Below are 12736 nucleotides of genomic sequence, written 5' to 3' on the forward strand. Positions count from 1 at the left end.
TAATACTTTAACTGCTGCTATTCAATTTATATTAAATATTTGTAATGAAATTTAAGGAACTTGACGAAAGTGACAAAAAATTTATAACTTGAAACTTTCGGAAATGTGACATGCTTAGGAGAAATTAAGAGCCACGTTTTACTTCGTTCCTTAGAAAAATGTGGACAAAGTTTGATTTTTTTGGGGTTTAACTTGCATTCAAAATTATTATCTCGAATTTTATTTTTAATTTATTTATAAGCTTTACAGAAAGTTGTGTCTTTTTTTAAAATAATTCCATTAAAAATACAGTGTACGTAGAAAGCCACGAACTTAGCATTGCAGGCGTAATGCGATAAAATCTATACTAAAATTTAGTTCAAGAATTTTAATTAGTCCCAATAGCACAAATTTGATCCCAGCCCGGCGTGATTCCGACTTTGTCTAGAGCCACGTCAACCTGGTGCCGGATTTTTAAATTGATTGGAACCATCTTGTGCATTTCAAAAACTTTTGGAAATTTTGCCGACAATTTTTGACATAAAAATCATGGTTTTTGAGGTTTTGGACTCAAAAATTGATACACAAACCTTGGCATCATTTGAAATGTAGTGCTATATGCTGTACCAGAAAACGTCATTTCTGACCAAAATCCAATCATTTATACGCAAATGTGTGTAAGTTAATAATTTATATTCCTAATAAAATCCACAAATCATAAAATAAGGCTTTATGATTGAGAACAGTGGTGAAACGGAATGGTAAGGCACAGTACGGTTTGATATAGCAATGGTACACCTGATATACACTGGTGTACTTTTGGTACGGATGTAACACATGGGAAAACCACTGTGTAACCAAAATAAAATCATTGAATGCATTTTCTTGTGCAAAGAGCCCGACCTCGACTCAAATTTTATATGTTGACTCGACTACATAAGTTACTATCCCAAAGCATACCATAACCTCTTAAACCAGAACAAACATATCCATAATTCAGGAATAAAAAAATTCTAATACTCGTGTCCGAAAAATGTGTGTGAAAAAATAAAATTGTTTGCCGCGTCAACTATGTAAATTTACAAAATCAATTTAAAATAAGAAAATATCGAATCTTGTTGTAATATCAGCCATATTGTTCACAAAAGAAACCATATTCCTCACCCGATACAAAATTAAACAACAAAATTGAAACGCTTTTCACGCTTATAAATTCGTTATAGCGATAACGAAATAGAAGTAATGTAGGTACTCGTAAAAAAGTCATCATTTATATTTGTAAAAATAACAAAAAATTGTTAAACCGATAGTTCTAGTTCCACAAAGCACCAAATGAAAACGGCACAAAAAAGGCAAAAAAAAACTCAATTGTTGCGCACTACAAACTCATGATCGTGAAATCGTCATAAAATGTATGGAAAAATTTATTTTTTTGCTGATAACGGAGACAGTAAAGTAATAACATTTTAATATCGTTTGGCAATACCTAACTTTTTTTTCGCCATTCTGGTTTTTTCTTCTTCCACAAAAACAGCAAACTCAATAATTTTTTTATTTTTGTTTCTGTTCTTTCCTCTTGAATTATGACTGTCATATTATAAAACAATGTCACAGGTTAAATTACAAGTTGTGTAATGGATGTTAATCTAGACTGACTGTATATGTATTTTTTTTTTGTGTCTTTACAGTTGTTAGATAGTGAAAAACAACAAAAGAATGCAAATAATTCATCAGTCAGTCAACAGCAGCAGCACAGCAATGACAATTGGTTTTGGGAGTCGGAAAAAGATGCAGCTGAATCACACGATGTGGAACATGACTTGACGACAATTCCATTGGACACAAATGATCATGATGTTATTGATAAATTGCAACAGCAATTAAATGTAAAGGAGTCAAAAGTCAAAAGCTTAAGTATTGAAAATGCTGAGTTGAATGAAAAATTGAAGCATTTAAATGCAGAAAATCAAGAGCTTAATAAGAGTATTGAGGAGTTGGATTTGCAACATCAACTTGCTGTCGAAAAAGTTCTTGATGTAAAGAATGCTCTTCAAGATAAATTAAATGCTACACTTGAGGAAGTGAAAAGTTTTGAACAGCAGAAGGATGAATTGATAAAAAAATATCACAACGCGCTGGATGCAAAAGATGCTGAAATAAATTCTCTAAATTCGCAATTGGAACAGCACAAGATAAATAGTGATGAAATGACAAATGTGGCAAAGAAATATGAGCTTCAAATTGAAGAGTATGTAGAGACAATGCAGAACTATGAAAGTGAAATTTCGGACCTCAAAGAAACTGTCAAAAATCTCAGAGAGAATACACCCAGCAACAATAATGAATGTCTTCAGAAAATTAATTCCCTCATAAATTCCAATTTTAAACTAAATGAACAGTTTACATGTGAGGATAGCTTTATGGAAAGATTTACTAAATGGATCACATCAACTTCCTTAAAAGTACGCGAAATGGATTTTGAAATATCAAAATTGATCGATGAAAATAAGCACATTAAGGATGAGTCCATCAAACACATACAAGAACGAGATGTTCTCAAATCTGAACTGATTAATTACGAAATTGAGTGCTCAGAATTGATGAAAAATAACAAAATCCTAAGAGCTGATATTGAAAATCTTCGTTCTTCTGGAAAGTTGGAAACGATAATGGAAAATGATGACGACGAAGAAGTAGATGGAATCACGCCAACAGTGACAAATAATAAAATGGTTGATGATGATTATAACTCGATGATAACACGATTGGAAGAAACTGAAGTTGAACGAACTGAATATTTCGATCAGATACAGTCACTCAAAAGTCAACTGACCGAAAATGTCGCACGGTGTAAAAGCTATCGAGAGGAAATAGAGAATTTAGAAAATGAGAAATGTAATTATTTGTTTGAGCTTAATGAGTTGAAATCGGAAGAGGAAAGGAACATCCTGCAAAAAGAACTCAAATATTATAAAGATCGCGAAATAGAGCTACAAAATAGACTCGATGATATTGAGAAAGAGAAAGATGAAATTTTAAAGAAATACAATGAGTTGGAAAAATCAACATCCACACAAATTGAAGCTTTATCGACATCACAAAATACGACAGTTGAGGAAAGCAATAAGCTACTTAGTGACAAGGAGCATGAATTAACGAAAGTACTGAGTGAATTGGAAAGACTGAAATCAATGAATGAGCAATTGAATGAACTTGAAAATGCTAAAGCTTCTATGACACAAAAGCTCACTGAAAATGAGAAGCTTTTAGAACAGCTACAAAATGAAAAAGAATCACTACTGGTTGAATGCGATGAATTGAAGAAATTAAATGATGCTAATTTGAAAAACTTGAAAAAATCAAATGAACAGGTACAGGAGCTGCAAAAGCAAATGTTAGAAACAACCGTAATTGAGGAATTAAGAGCAAAAATTGAGTTACTTGAAGAATCATGCTCAAAATTGATGAATGAAAAACAGTGTCTTGAAACAAATCTATCGGCGTTGACTGCTGAAAAAGAATCATTCGAGAGGTCATTAAATGAACTTACAGCTGAAAAGGAAGTAGTAGAAAAATCTGCATTAGAATTGTCACAACAACACCAGTCACTTTTAGTAGAGAAACAGAAGCTTTATGACGAAAGTAGGGAGCTTTTAAATAAGAACCAATCAATTTTATTAGACTACGAGAACCTTACTAAAATCAACGAATCTAATGTCGAGAATATTCAGGTTTTGAATCAAAAAGTACAGGAATTGCAAGACAATCTGCAAGCAACATCCAGTTCTCCAGAATTAACAGCAAAAATCGCTTCTTTAGAAGAATCGTTGACATCACTAGCTAAAGAAAAAGAAGCAATCATGCTCGAAAATCAATCAATTGTGATAAAATGCAAGGAATTAGAACAACTTAATGATATTAATATGAAGAACCTACAACAATCAGCTGAGCAAGTTCAAGAACTTGAAAGTAAACTATTAGGAATGGAGAATGTCGATGAACTCAAATCGAAGATAATTTTACTTGAGGAAACAGCATCAGCATTTGCGAAGGAAAAAGAAGGCCTAATAACTCTAGTGACAACAAAGCACAATGAAAATGTTCAGTATCACAATGAAATCCTTCGATTAAACCAGTTATTGCAAGATGAAGCGAAAAAGGTCGAGTCTAATCAAAGTGAAGCTATGGAACAGCTAAACGATCAGATTAAATTTCTCCGTGAGAAATGTGACTTACTGGCACAGAATTTACTTCAAGAGCAGAATAACTATCGATTGTTACAGCAAGAGAAAAATGATGCTGTTGAGATGAATAATACATTAAATAAAGATATTGAGAGATTGCGCCAACATTTATTGGAAGTAGCTGATGCTTACACATTTGAACAAGTCAGTCTACAAAAGCAAGTTGAAGATTATAAAGGAAAATTAATGGCAGTGGAAGCAGACGCAAAACAATCAGCTACAGCTTATACATCTGCAAGTATTCGTGCTAATCAGCAGGCTGAGACATTGCAAGCTCAATACAATTTATTGATTCTGCAGCGTGATGAGTTGTTGAACAAGCTTAGTGCTGCTGAGGATAACGATAATAAAAATCAAGCAGCTCTCACCAACCTTCAAATTGCTCTTGAAATCTTCCAACGAGGTAAAGTCAAAACTTGCATAATTGAATAATTCATTGACTGATTGATTCTTGTTTCTTCTTCCTACCTTCATAAATTTGAATTTCTTTAGATAAGGAAAACGATATTGAGTTGAAAACAGCTGCATTACACAAACAACTGGATGGTGAAAAGATGAAGCAATCTAAATTACATGGCGAGATAAATCAACTACAGATCCAACTACAGGAAGCTAAAAACGGCCTAATGGCTGCTGCACGTTTAAGTGATCAGCTGGAACTAAATCAATTGACAATAGATAAATTAAACAATGAAAGTAAGTTCTTTTACCTTTACATATTTTTTCTTATTTATGTTCCTATCGTGTGTGTGCCTTACTTTATCTTACTTCCTGTGAAAAAAAAAGACTTATTTTTTTTATAAATTCATCATTCATTTCTTTTATTTTCCCTTCTTCATACATACTAATATACGTACGGTTAATGATAACACATTCTTCACGCATCGTTCTATTTATAATTTACCTACAAAAAAAGAATATACAATATTACCGCAGGTTCATATTAATGCAGAAGTATAAATGTATGCATTGTTTACATGATGATGATATTCTGTCTTGTTCTTTTAAGAAACGTGGTTTCTTTTTGTGGAACCAAAAGGTGTGATTATTTGCACTTTGTCCATATCTTATCACATCCTTTGTATCATGTCACTGCTAATTGCTAGAATGTTATTCATATTTCACTTTGCTTCAAGTTACGTATTGCATGGCGTTGAAACATTACGTATTTTGTATTACGTTACGTTGAAACACTACGTATTCTTTATTACGTTACGTTAAAACATTACGTTGAAACATTACGTATTCTGTATTACGTTATATTGAAGCATTATTTATATGCTGCGTGAAATGCCCCCATTTAATGAGAATTTAGATAAGACCTCAACAATCGTTACTTCCAAACACCTGCAATGGCTTTCATTTTATTTCTTTTGCGGAGGAATAAAGATAGTTTTATTTAAATAATTAAACACCTTAGCTTTATGTGTTTACATACTTAGTAGACGATAACGCTATTTTTTTCGGTATGAACTAGAGATAACAATGAACAGCGAGTGAAATAGCGCTTTACAATTGTGCTGTGATGATTCATTATTCACTGTTTTTTGCAATACCTTTAACATTCAATTTTCCTTTCAAAAATCAGCTCAAAATGTGATGACATAAATGAATGTCATGAACAGTTGTATATTTTACATTAATGTAGGTACATATTAATCATCTCAGTTTTAAAAAATATGTGTTTCTTCCGTCCTAAACAAACAAAAGAGACGAGAAAGAATTGAAATATCTTACTTATCGTAGTCGTCTTCTTCTTGTTCTTAAATGTCACATATTTGTATTACGTATGAATGAGAACAAGGTGTTTTTTCATGCCTTTATGGCTGAATATTTCTTCTATCATTCCACAAATACTTTGTCAATTCTCATTAATGCATCGCATTCATGGTTAAAGTTCTATGTGGTTTATTACTCTCCCTGTACTCATTTCATAACATTTTGAGGTTTTATGTCATGCATGATAATGACTAACATTCATTCATTCATTCTAGCATTAGCATTCTTTCATCTGTGATCGTATATATGTATGAACTATGTTGTAAGGTACATAGAACATAAATGTCTTGAATGATGAATTTCGAAAATTTGAGGAATTTTTTTTTACTTTTGAGAAGTTGAGCAGCATTGGAATGGAGAAGCACTTCCATTTCAATCTTGCCCAGGTGTATGTCAGTGTTGTCCAAACTTGTTTGTATCACGAGACACCTTAGTGGTAAGCTTCGACTGAAACCGCATACAGCATACGGTTCATGGTATTTAAATAAATTAGTGTACAGTTTGGAAAACACTGGTGTATGTAATAGAATCAGTGAACTTTTTATCATTTGGTATCATTGTTTGTAAGTGGATAAATATATTTTTAACAAAAATTGAGGAATCGGATTGAAAGTTTTATTTAAAAAAGGTAAAAAAGTGAAGCACAAAATTCAAAATTTCATTAACACACAAAAAAGTGGCATAAAAAATTTAAGGGATAAAAAATTTGCAGTCACATCATTTTACTATATTATAAGGCAATTATGCACAATGAAATTATTATGTTGACAAAATTTTATATCTTGTGTAATTGAAAGGTCAATATCAGCTGGTAATTCTGGGTCAAATTAAACATTAAAATTCTCAGGATTTCAACTGATATCCACTTTCTGATTACATTTTCATTATCACCCACCACCACCACCACCAAAAAAATTATAAATCTACACACTCTGCATTTTTGATAAGCAAATTCAAAGGATATAAAGCATTTCAGGTTTACCATTATTTTCATCATCCATAATTGGTATTTTACTTGACTAATACTCAATTAATTTGAATTTTTTTACTAATTTGGTTGTGGATATATTTACTTATTTTATGCTTATGTTGCTTGATATTTTTTTGTTTATGATTTATTAGCTACATGGACATGATTTTGTTGATTACTTCTTATTTATATCTTGATTGTTACTAATGCTATCAATATGATTAATGCCTGATCAGGCACAAGTTGTTCATGGACGCAAAGTGGCTGCTGCATGGCGTTTTAGTGGCTGTCACATGGCATTTAATTGGCAATCATATGTCGTTCAAGTGGCTGCCACATGTCGTCCAAGTAACAATTTTCATTCTAACTGTTATTGTCATTTGGATGCTCTCTGGTTTCCATGAAGAACTTGTACCGATCGGGATGAATTATGCATAATTTAATGTGAATGATTAACATTTTGAACAACGAAGAAATTTAATTTATTGAATTTTTGGAACCATACAAATTCTTATGCAACATTTGTATGTCTCTGAGACATATGTGACATTTGTATGGTTTTGAACTAGTTGATTTGAATTGTAAAATAATCAATTTAACTATCGGAATGTCTAATGGAAATAGAATCGAGTTGACTTTCCAAGCAAAACCCGAGTCGACTTCGAGCTTTGGTGCTAATTAGCTTTATCTTGACTAATTCTATTAATATACTAAATAAATAGACTAGAACTTTAATTAACCATAAGTCTTGACAAACAATTAACATTGACATATAGAACACAATTTGGTCAAACATGTTGTAACTCATGTAGATCGTGTAAGTGCATTGTAACCGCATGCATTGCTATTAATAATCATTTTTTGTGTTGTGTTGAAAACTTTTCATGACACATGAATTGTATTATTACTTAAAAGAAGTATGATTTTCCTGCATATTGTGAATTATTATTATTATTATTGTTTCTTATTTTAATTTTATTTTTTTTTCTTAATTAGTTTTTCTTATTATTATATATTTTTTTTTACATTATCAGCTCAGCCGCAAACGTGTTCATGGGGAAATCTCAAATTGTAACTGTGGGATAATAAAATTGTAAATTCATAGCTTTTTGAAAAATGAATTTCAATTTGAATACATTTTATGAGAGCCCACGGTGCAAATTGAGGTTGCCCGATGCATGTTATAGTCGTCCTTGATGTTGTATTATTTTTAATTTATTTGCCTGATTTTTGCGATAATTTCTATGTCTTTTATATTTTGTGAGATTACCCCATTCTAAGTCTCGTTTCAGATGATTTTTATAGGAGATATAAAGGCAGTGAATTAATGACATTTTCATGATGAGTATTTCACAGGTACTGGCCTATTAAAATTAATACAAACGACAGTGCTTTAGTAATACTCTTCTTGAGAATTGTCGGAATCAACGCATCGTAATGTGCAAGTTTTAAGTCTTAAGTTCTTATCGCCCATACAATCCATTCTACCTTATTCTTATCAGTTTTTATTTACTTTCTGAGCATTTTCTTATCAATTTCATAAAAACTTTCTTCTTTTTATCAACCATTTTCATTCCAGTTAAATCATATCAAGACACGATCCAATCATTGAAGAGTCAACTTGAAACAAGCAACGCCAACACAAGTAATGCTGATATTGATTTGATAAAGAATTTAATTGTCGGATATGTGACAGCACCGAATGCGACAGCAAAGAATCAAATTTTGAAGCTTATATCTAATGTTCTTAATCTCAGTGAATCAGAATGTGTGAGAATTGGCTTGAAAAATAACAGCACAGGCGGTGGATGGTTTTCGAGATCATCAAATGATAATATTAATAATAATGTCAGCATAACTGAAGCTTTTGTAGCATTTTTAGAAAAAGAATCACAGCCTAGAGTGAATGCAAATTTATTGACAATTCATGAGAAAGAGACAACGACAGCAACAAGAAAGTCCTCAACAAGTAGTAATAGTGGAATCGACAATTCTGGAAATAATGTTACATCGAGTCCTGAAAATCCAGCACCTATACTTTTAGGCGAGAATACACTGTTAACGTCTTATAATAGCCGCAATAGCTCTTCAATCCTCAAAAATATTTTGCATGATGAGACATGATTATCATTTTATTAAATAAATTCGTTTTTTTATATATTTTTTATACCTTTTTCCACAATTTCGATGTATATTTTTCTATTCCTCCTTTTCACAAAAATTAATTAAAAATATTTCCATAATTGTTTGTTTTTAATGATATAATCAATGTATTATATAATGTCATTAGCCAAATGACGTCCATCAAAAGATGCATAAATTGCTTTACTGAATTTAACGTACAAATGAGATTTAAAATTGTTCACAAAACCATACAAATTATAGTAAAACATTTGTAAGGTTTTGAAGTATTCATAGCATTTGTATTGTTATCAGCAAATACAATTCATGCATCTTTTGATTTCCAATGCATCTGAAATTGCATTTAAAACTGTTTTTGAAAGACTAAAAAAAATCTTCTTTTTGTCACAAGTAATCATGTTCTTTCATTTTTTAAAAGTAATAAATTATCACTCCCAATCTAGATTTAATTTTGTGCCAAGCAGCATGTTTAATGGTTGGCTATAAAACTTGTTAAAATCACATTAGTGAAAATGAGATATTTAACTTAATTCATAAGATTTTTTTCTCTGCAAGAATCGTAAATCCAAAATTGATATTTCAATAGACGAAAAGAGGGAAAAGTAAAAGAAGTAAAGATTTTAAATTTGTATATTTAGCAATGCATACATTTTAATAAAAAAAAAATTACTTAAATATCTAGTGTTACATACTTTTTTTTCAATTAACAATCAAACATAAAGAGAAATGATGAAACATACTTTATAACAAATACAGTATAAATCTTCTCATTGAATGGAACAAGGTAAAACACATGATAACACAATAGATACTATTTTCATTTTTCAGGGGACGTCTTTACGTTAATCGAGTCCTTCTTTATTAACATCAACATCATTCGATTGGTCCTTTGACTTTTTGAAAGGCAAAGATCATGTACAGAGCTGGAAAACAGTAAAAATGACATTAATTCATCAAATATCAAGTCAATTTAATTGAGACTTACAAGCTACTTCCCATTCGGATGCTGATAGAGTTCCACATTTCTTTCGATTGTCATATCCACCTTTTTGAAGAAGAAAGTCTTTTGCATGCCTATATTCTTCATCGTTAGAACTCGACAAATTTCTATTTCCATTTAATCCATATCTTTCGACAGCTTGCATTTTTTCAATTAATGAACGTCCTCTGCCAATTTGTTTGGTAAAATAGTCTTCAAATCGAACATTTTCGACTAATTTCAATGAGAATTTTTTCGCGAGTTTAACAAACGACGGAAAATGAACGAGGAATTCTGGACAATCAACAACTCCGTCAAGTACGAAATTATATTTAGATCCAAAAATAGGAAGATCATTTGGATCGGAAATGAACTTAATCTGAAAGATATCATTTCCAAAAGAATCCGATTTTGCAGCACGTTGTCTTTTGATTATGTCTTTGGCATCAGGTATAGTTCCAATAAAATAACCACCAACACGTAAACATTCAGAGACATTTTTAAGCATTTGTTCTGCTTGTTTTGGTGATTCGAAGCAGTAATGAAATGCAAATTGACAACTAACTAAATTCAGTTCAATTGATGGATCACTGTGAATGGAAACCAGACATCGTGAATAAATTATCAATCGACCGTGTATGCAAATTAATGTAATACTCACGAATAACGTTCTCTTAATCGATCTCTAGTTGAGTCAGCAGTAAAAAATTCTGCATGAAATGATTTTCTGTCTGGAGGATCATTGTTAGTAATCTTTTCATAACGTGCACGACACTGCTCTATACTAATGCCAGCTATATCTGTGCAAATCAAATATGTAATGTTCCCTTTTTGCCATTTTAGTAAATCGCCGCCTTTTCCGCAACACATATCCAGAACTCTCAAAGGAGATCCAAATTGAATTGAATCCTTGATTCTTTCCAAATAGTCACTAATTAGCATGCTGGAAGTTATACAATAAATTAGTAAAGATGTATTGAAGCTTTTATTTAATTTATTTACCTTTTGACCCAATTGTTAAAATTCCTCAAATAAAAAATTTTAGAATTGAATCGTTCGGCAAGACCTTTTTCTTGCAGCTGATTGTAATGCTTGGCAACAACCGATGCATTGTCATGATTACTGCTTTGAGGAGTGCCTGCTTCGTCTTCCTCGTTATTTTCTAACTCATCATATTTTCTCTTTCTATCTTGAGCTCCTGACTCTTGTGAATATTCTCCTGTATACTCTTCATCACTGGCAACATTAGGATCATCCATTTAAATTGATATCATGTGTTTTACTACTAAATTTAATTAAATGTATAAAACCGATACTTTTTGTTGACTTATTTGACGAAGTAAACTTTGAGAAAAAAAAAATCTCATTTTTTCTTGGAATTTAAATTGTAAAACACCGTTTATCGAAGCTTTTACGATGTAAATAATCCAAAATACATTCACAGTCACTTGATTGGAATCTAAATATATGGATACATTCCTATTCTGTTGGCTTTGCAGTTCAAAACTAATGAATATCAAGCACTCTGCACTTTTATCTAATTAACTACAAATAATGCATTCAATATAGAGCACTGGATGATAATCTGAACGAATTGACTGATAATAACTTTAACTGTTTCTGTTGCTTTAAACACGTGTACGCTCAGTTCCAAAAAAATAATATTTATACCATTAGACGATTTCGTCAGTTCAAAGAGAGAGAAAAAAATAATAAAATTAATAAAAAAAGGGTCTTGCGAAATAAGTTAATAATTTTAAGTGTTGTAAAATTAATTCTATCGATAGTATAATTTTAAAAATGGATTCAAACTTATTAGGTATGTTAAGGAGAGAAGAAAATATTAGAAATTTTCCATTTTCTCCATTTTCCCATTTTTTTTTATTGAAAGAAGAAAATATTTTCAAAATTTAATTATCTTATCATAACAAATCAGTGACTTATTTGCCACTTTCAAGCACTTCAATAGTTATTGTGTGTAGACTATTGCATAATTAATAAAGTATTATGTGATCCAGTAAAATGTAATAAGAAAATATTTTTCTTTAGTGGCTAATATATACAGCAAAATAAGCAAAAGAGAATAATAATACACGAAAAAATAATTTTTTTTCTTAATTCCTTTACACAACAGTTGGCTTCAAAAGGAAATGAGTTTAAATTCATGGATTTGTTGTTTCTATTGGTGTGATTTCAAGCAACAGCAAGATAGAATGGGGGCAACAATTTCGTCAGATTTGGCACAAGGCACTCAATCCACAAATTTAGTGCGAGAACGTGAAAGGCGTAAAAAAGTGACTGGCTTTACAACATTGAAGAAAAAACTTATAAGTCGTCGGAGACGCTCATCGAAGCATGACCACGGAAGAATTTTGAGAGAATTTGTATCAAATTGGTCACCGGCAGAGCTTTTCTCATTATTAGAGGAATATGAGGCTCTATCAGCACTCAAAGATTTATCTATGCAGGCAGAATTAGCTCGTCCACCTGCCACTACATTTAAGCAAGATTTGTCAACATTATACGATTGCAAGTTGTGTACAGACTGTGATTTAGTTTTTCGTGGAAACGTTTTTCCTGTCCATCGTGCATTACTATCATGTAAATATACCCCATCATTAATTTTCCCAGACTTGATAATTA

The 12736-nt window shown here is 31.3% G+C and overlaps 2 protein-coding genes across 2 annotated transcripts in view; one reads left to right on the forward strand and one right to left on the reverse strand.

Moving 5' to 3' along the window:
• The window catches only part of LOC139097884 (thyroid receptor-interacting protein 11-like), a 29335-nt gene that overhangs the window by 12026 nt on the left and 4573 nt on the right, over nt 1–12736 (forward strand). The window contains exons 3-6 of the mRNA XM_070649840.1: nt 1668–4626; nt 4716–4919; nt 8552–9095; nt 12228–12694. Coding sequence (XP_070505941.1) covers nt 1668–4626; nt 4716–4919; nt 8552–9095; nt 12228–12694 — 4174 coding nt within the window. The remainder of the gene's footprint in view (nt 1–1667; nt 4627–4715; nt 4920–8551; nt 9096–12227; nt 12695–12736) is intronic.
• Nucleotides 9733–11446, reverse strand: Rnmt (RNA guanine-7 methyltransferase). The gene is made up of 4 exons (XM_070649881.1): nt 11096–11446; nt 10755–11036; nt 10100–10683; nt 9733–10037 (listed from the first exon to the last, which is right to left on the reverse strand). Exons 1-4 carry the CDS (start codon nt 11350–11352, stop codon nt 9988–9990), a joined length of 1173 nt encoding a protein of 390 aa, XP_070505982.1. The 5' UTR covers nt 11353–11446; the 3' UTR covers nt 9733–9987.

The sequence above is a fragment of the Chironomus tepperi genome, unplaced genomic scaffold (genome assembly GCF_022539635.2).
Source record: "Chironomus tepperi strain 1889 unplaced genomic scaffold, CSIRO-AGI_Ctep_v1 contig_441, whole genome shotgun sequence".
In the NCBI taxonomy this organism is placed as follows: Eukaryota; Metazoa; Arthropoda; class Insecta; order Diptera; family Chironomidae; genus Chironomus; species Chironomus tepperi.

Bases quoted from the DNA above. Each gene is read 5' to 3' on its own strand.
- Rnmt (XM_070649881.1), bottom strand. From the start codon at position 11,352: ATGGATGATCCTAATGTTGCCAGTGATGAAGAGTATACAGGAGAATAT. The intron at 11,037-11,095 runs GTAAATAAATTA...TATAACTTCCAG, and splicing joins TTTAACAATTGGGTCAAAAG to CATGCTAATTAGTGACTATT. The intron at 10,684-10,754 runs GTGAGTATTACA...TTCCATTCACAG, and splicing joins CGATTAAGAGAACGTTATTC to TGATCCATCAATTGAACTGA.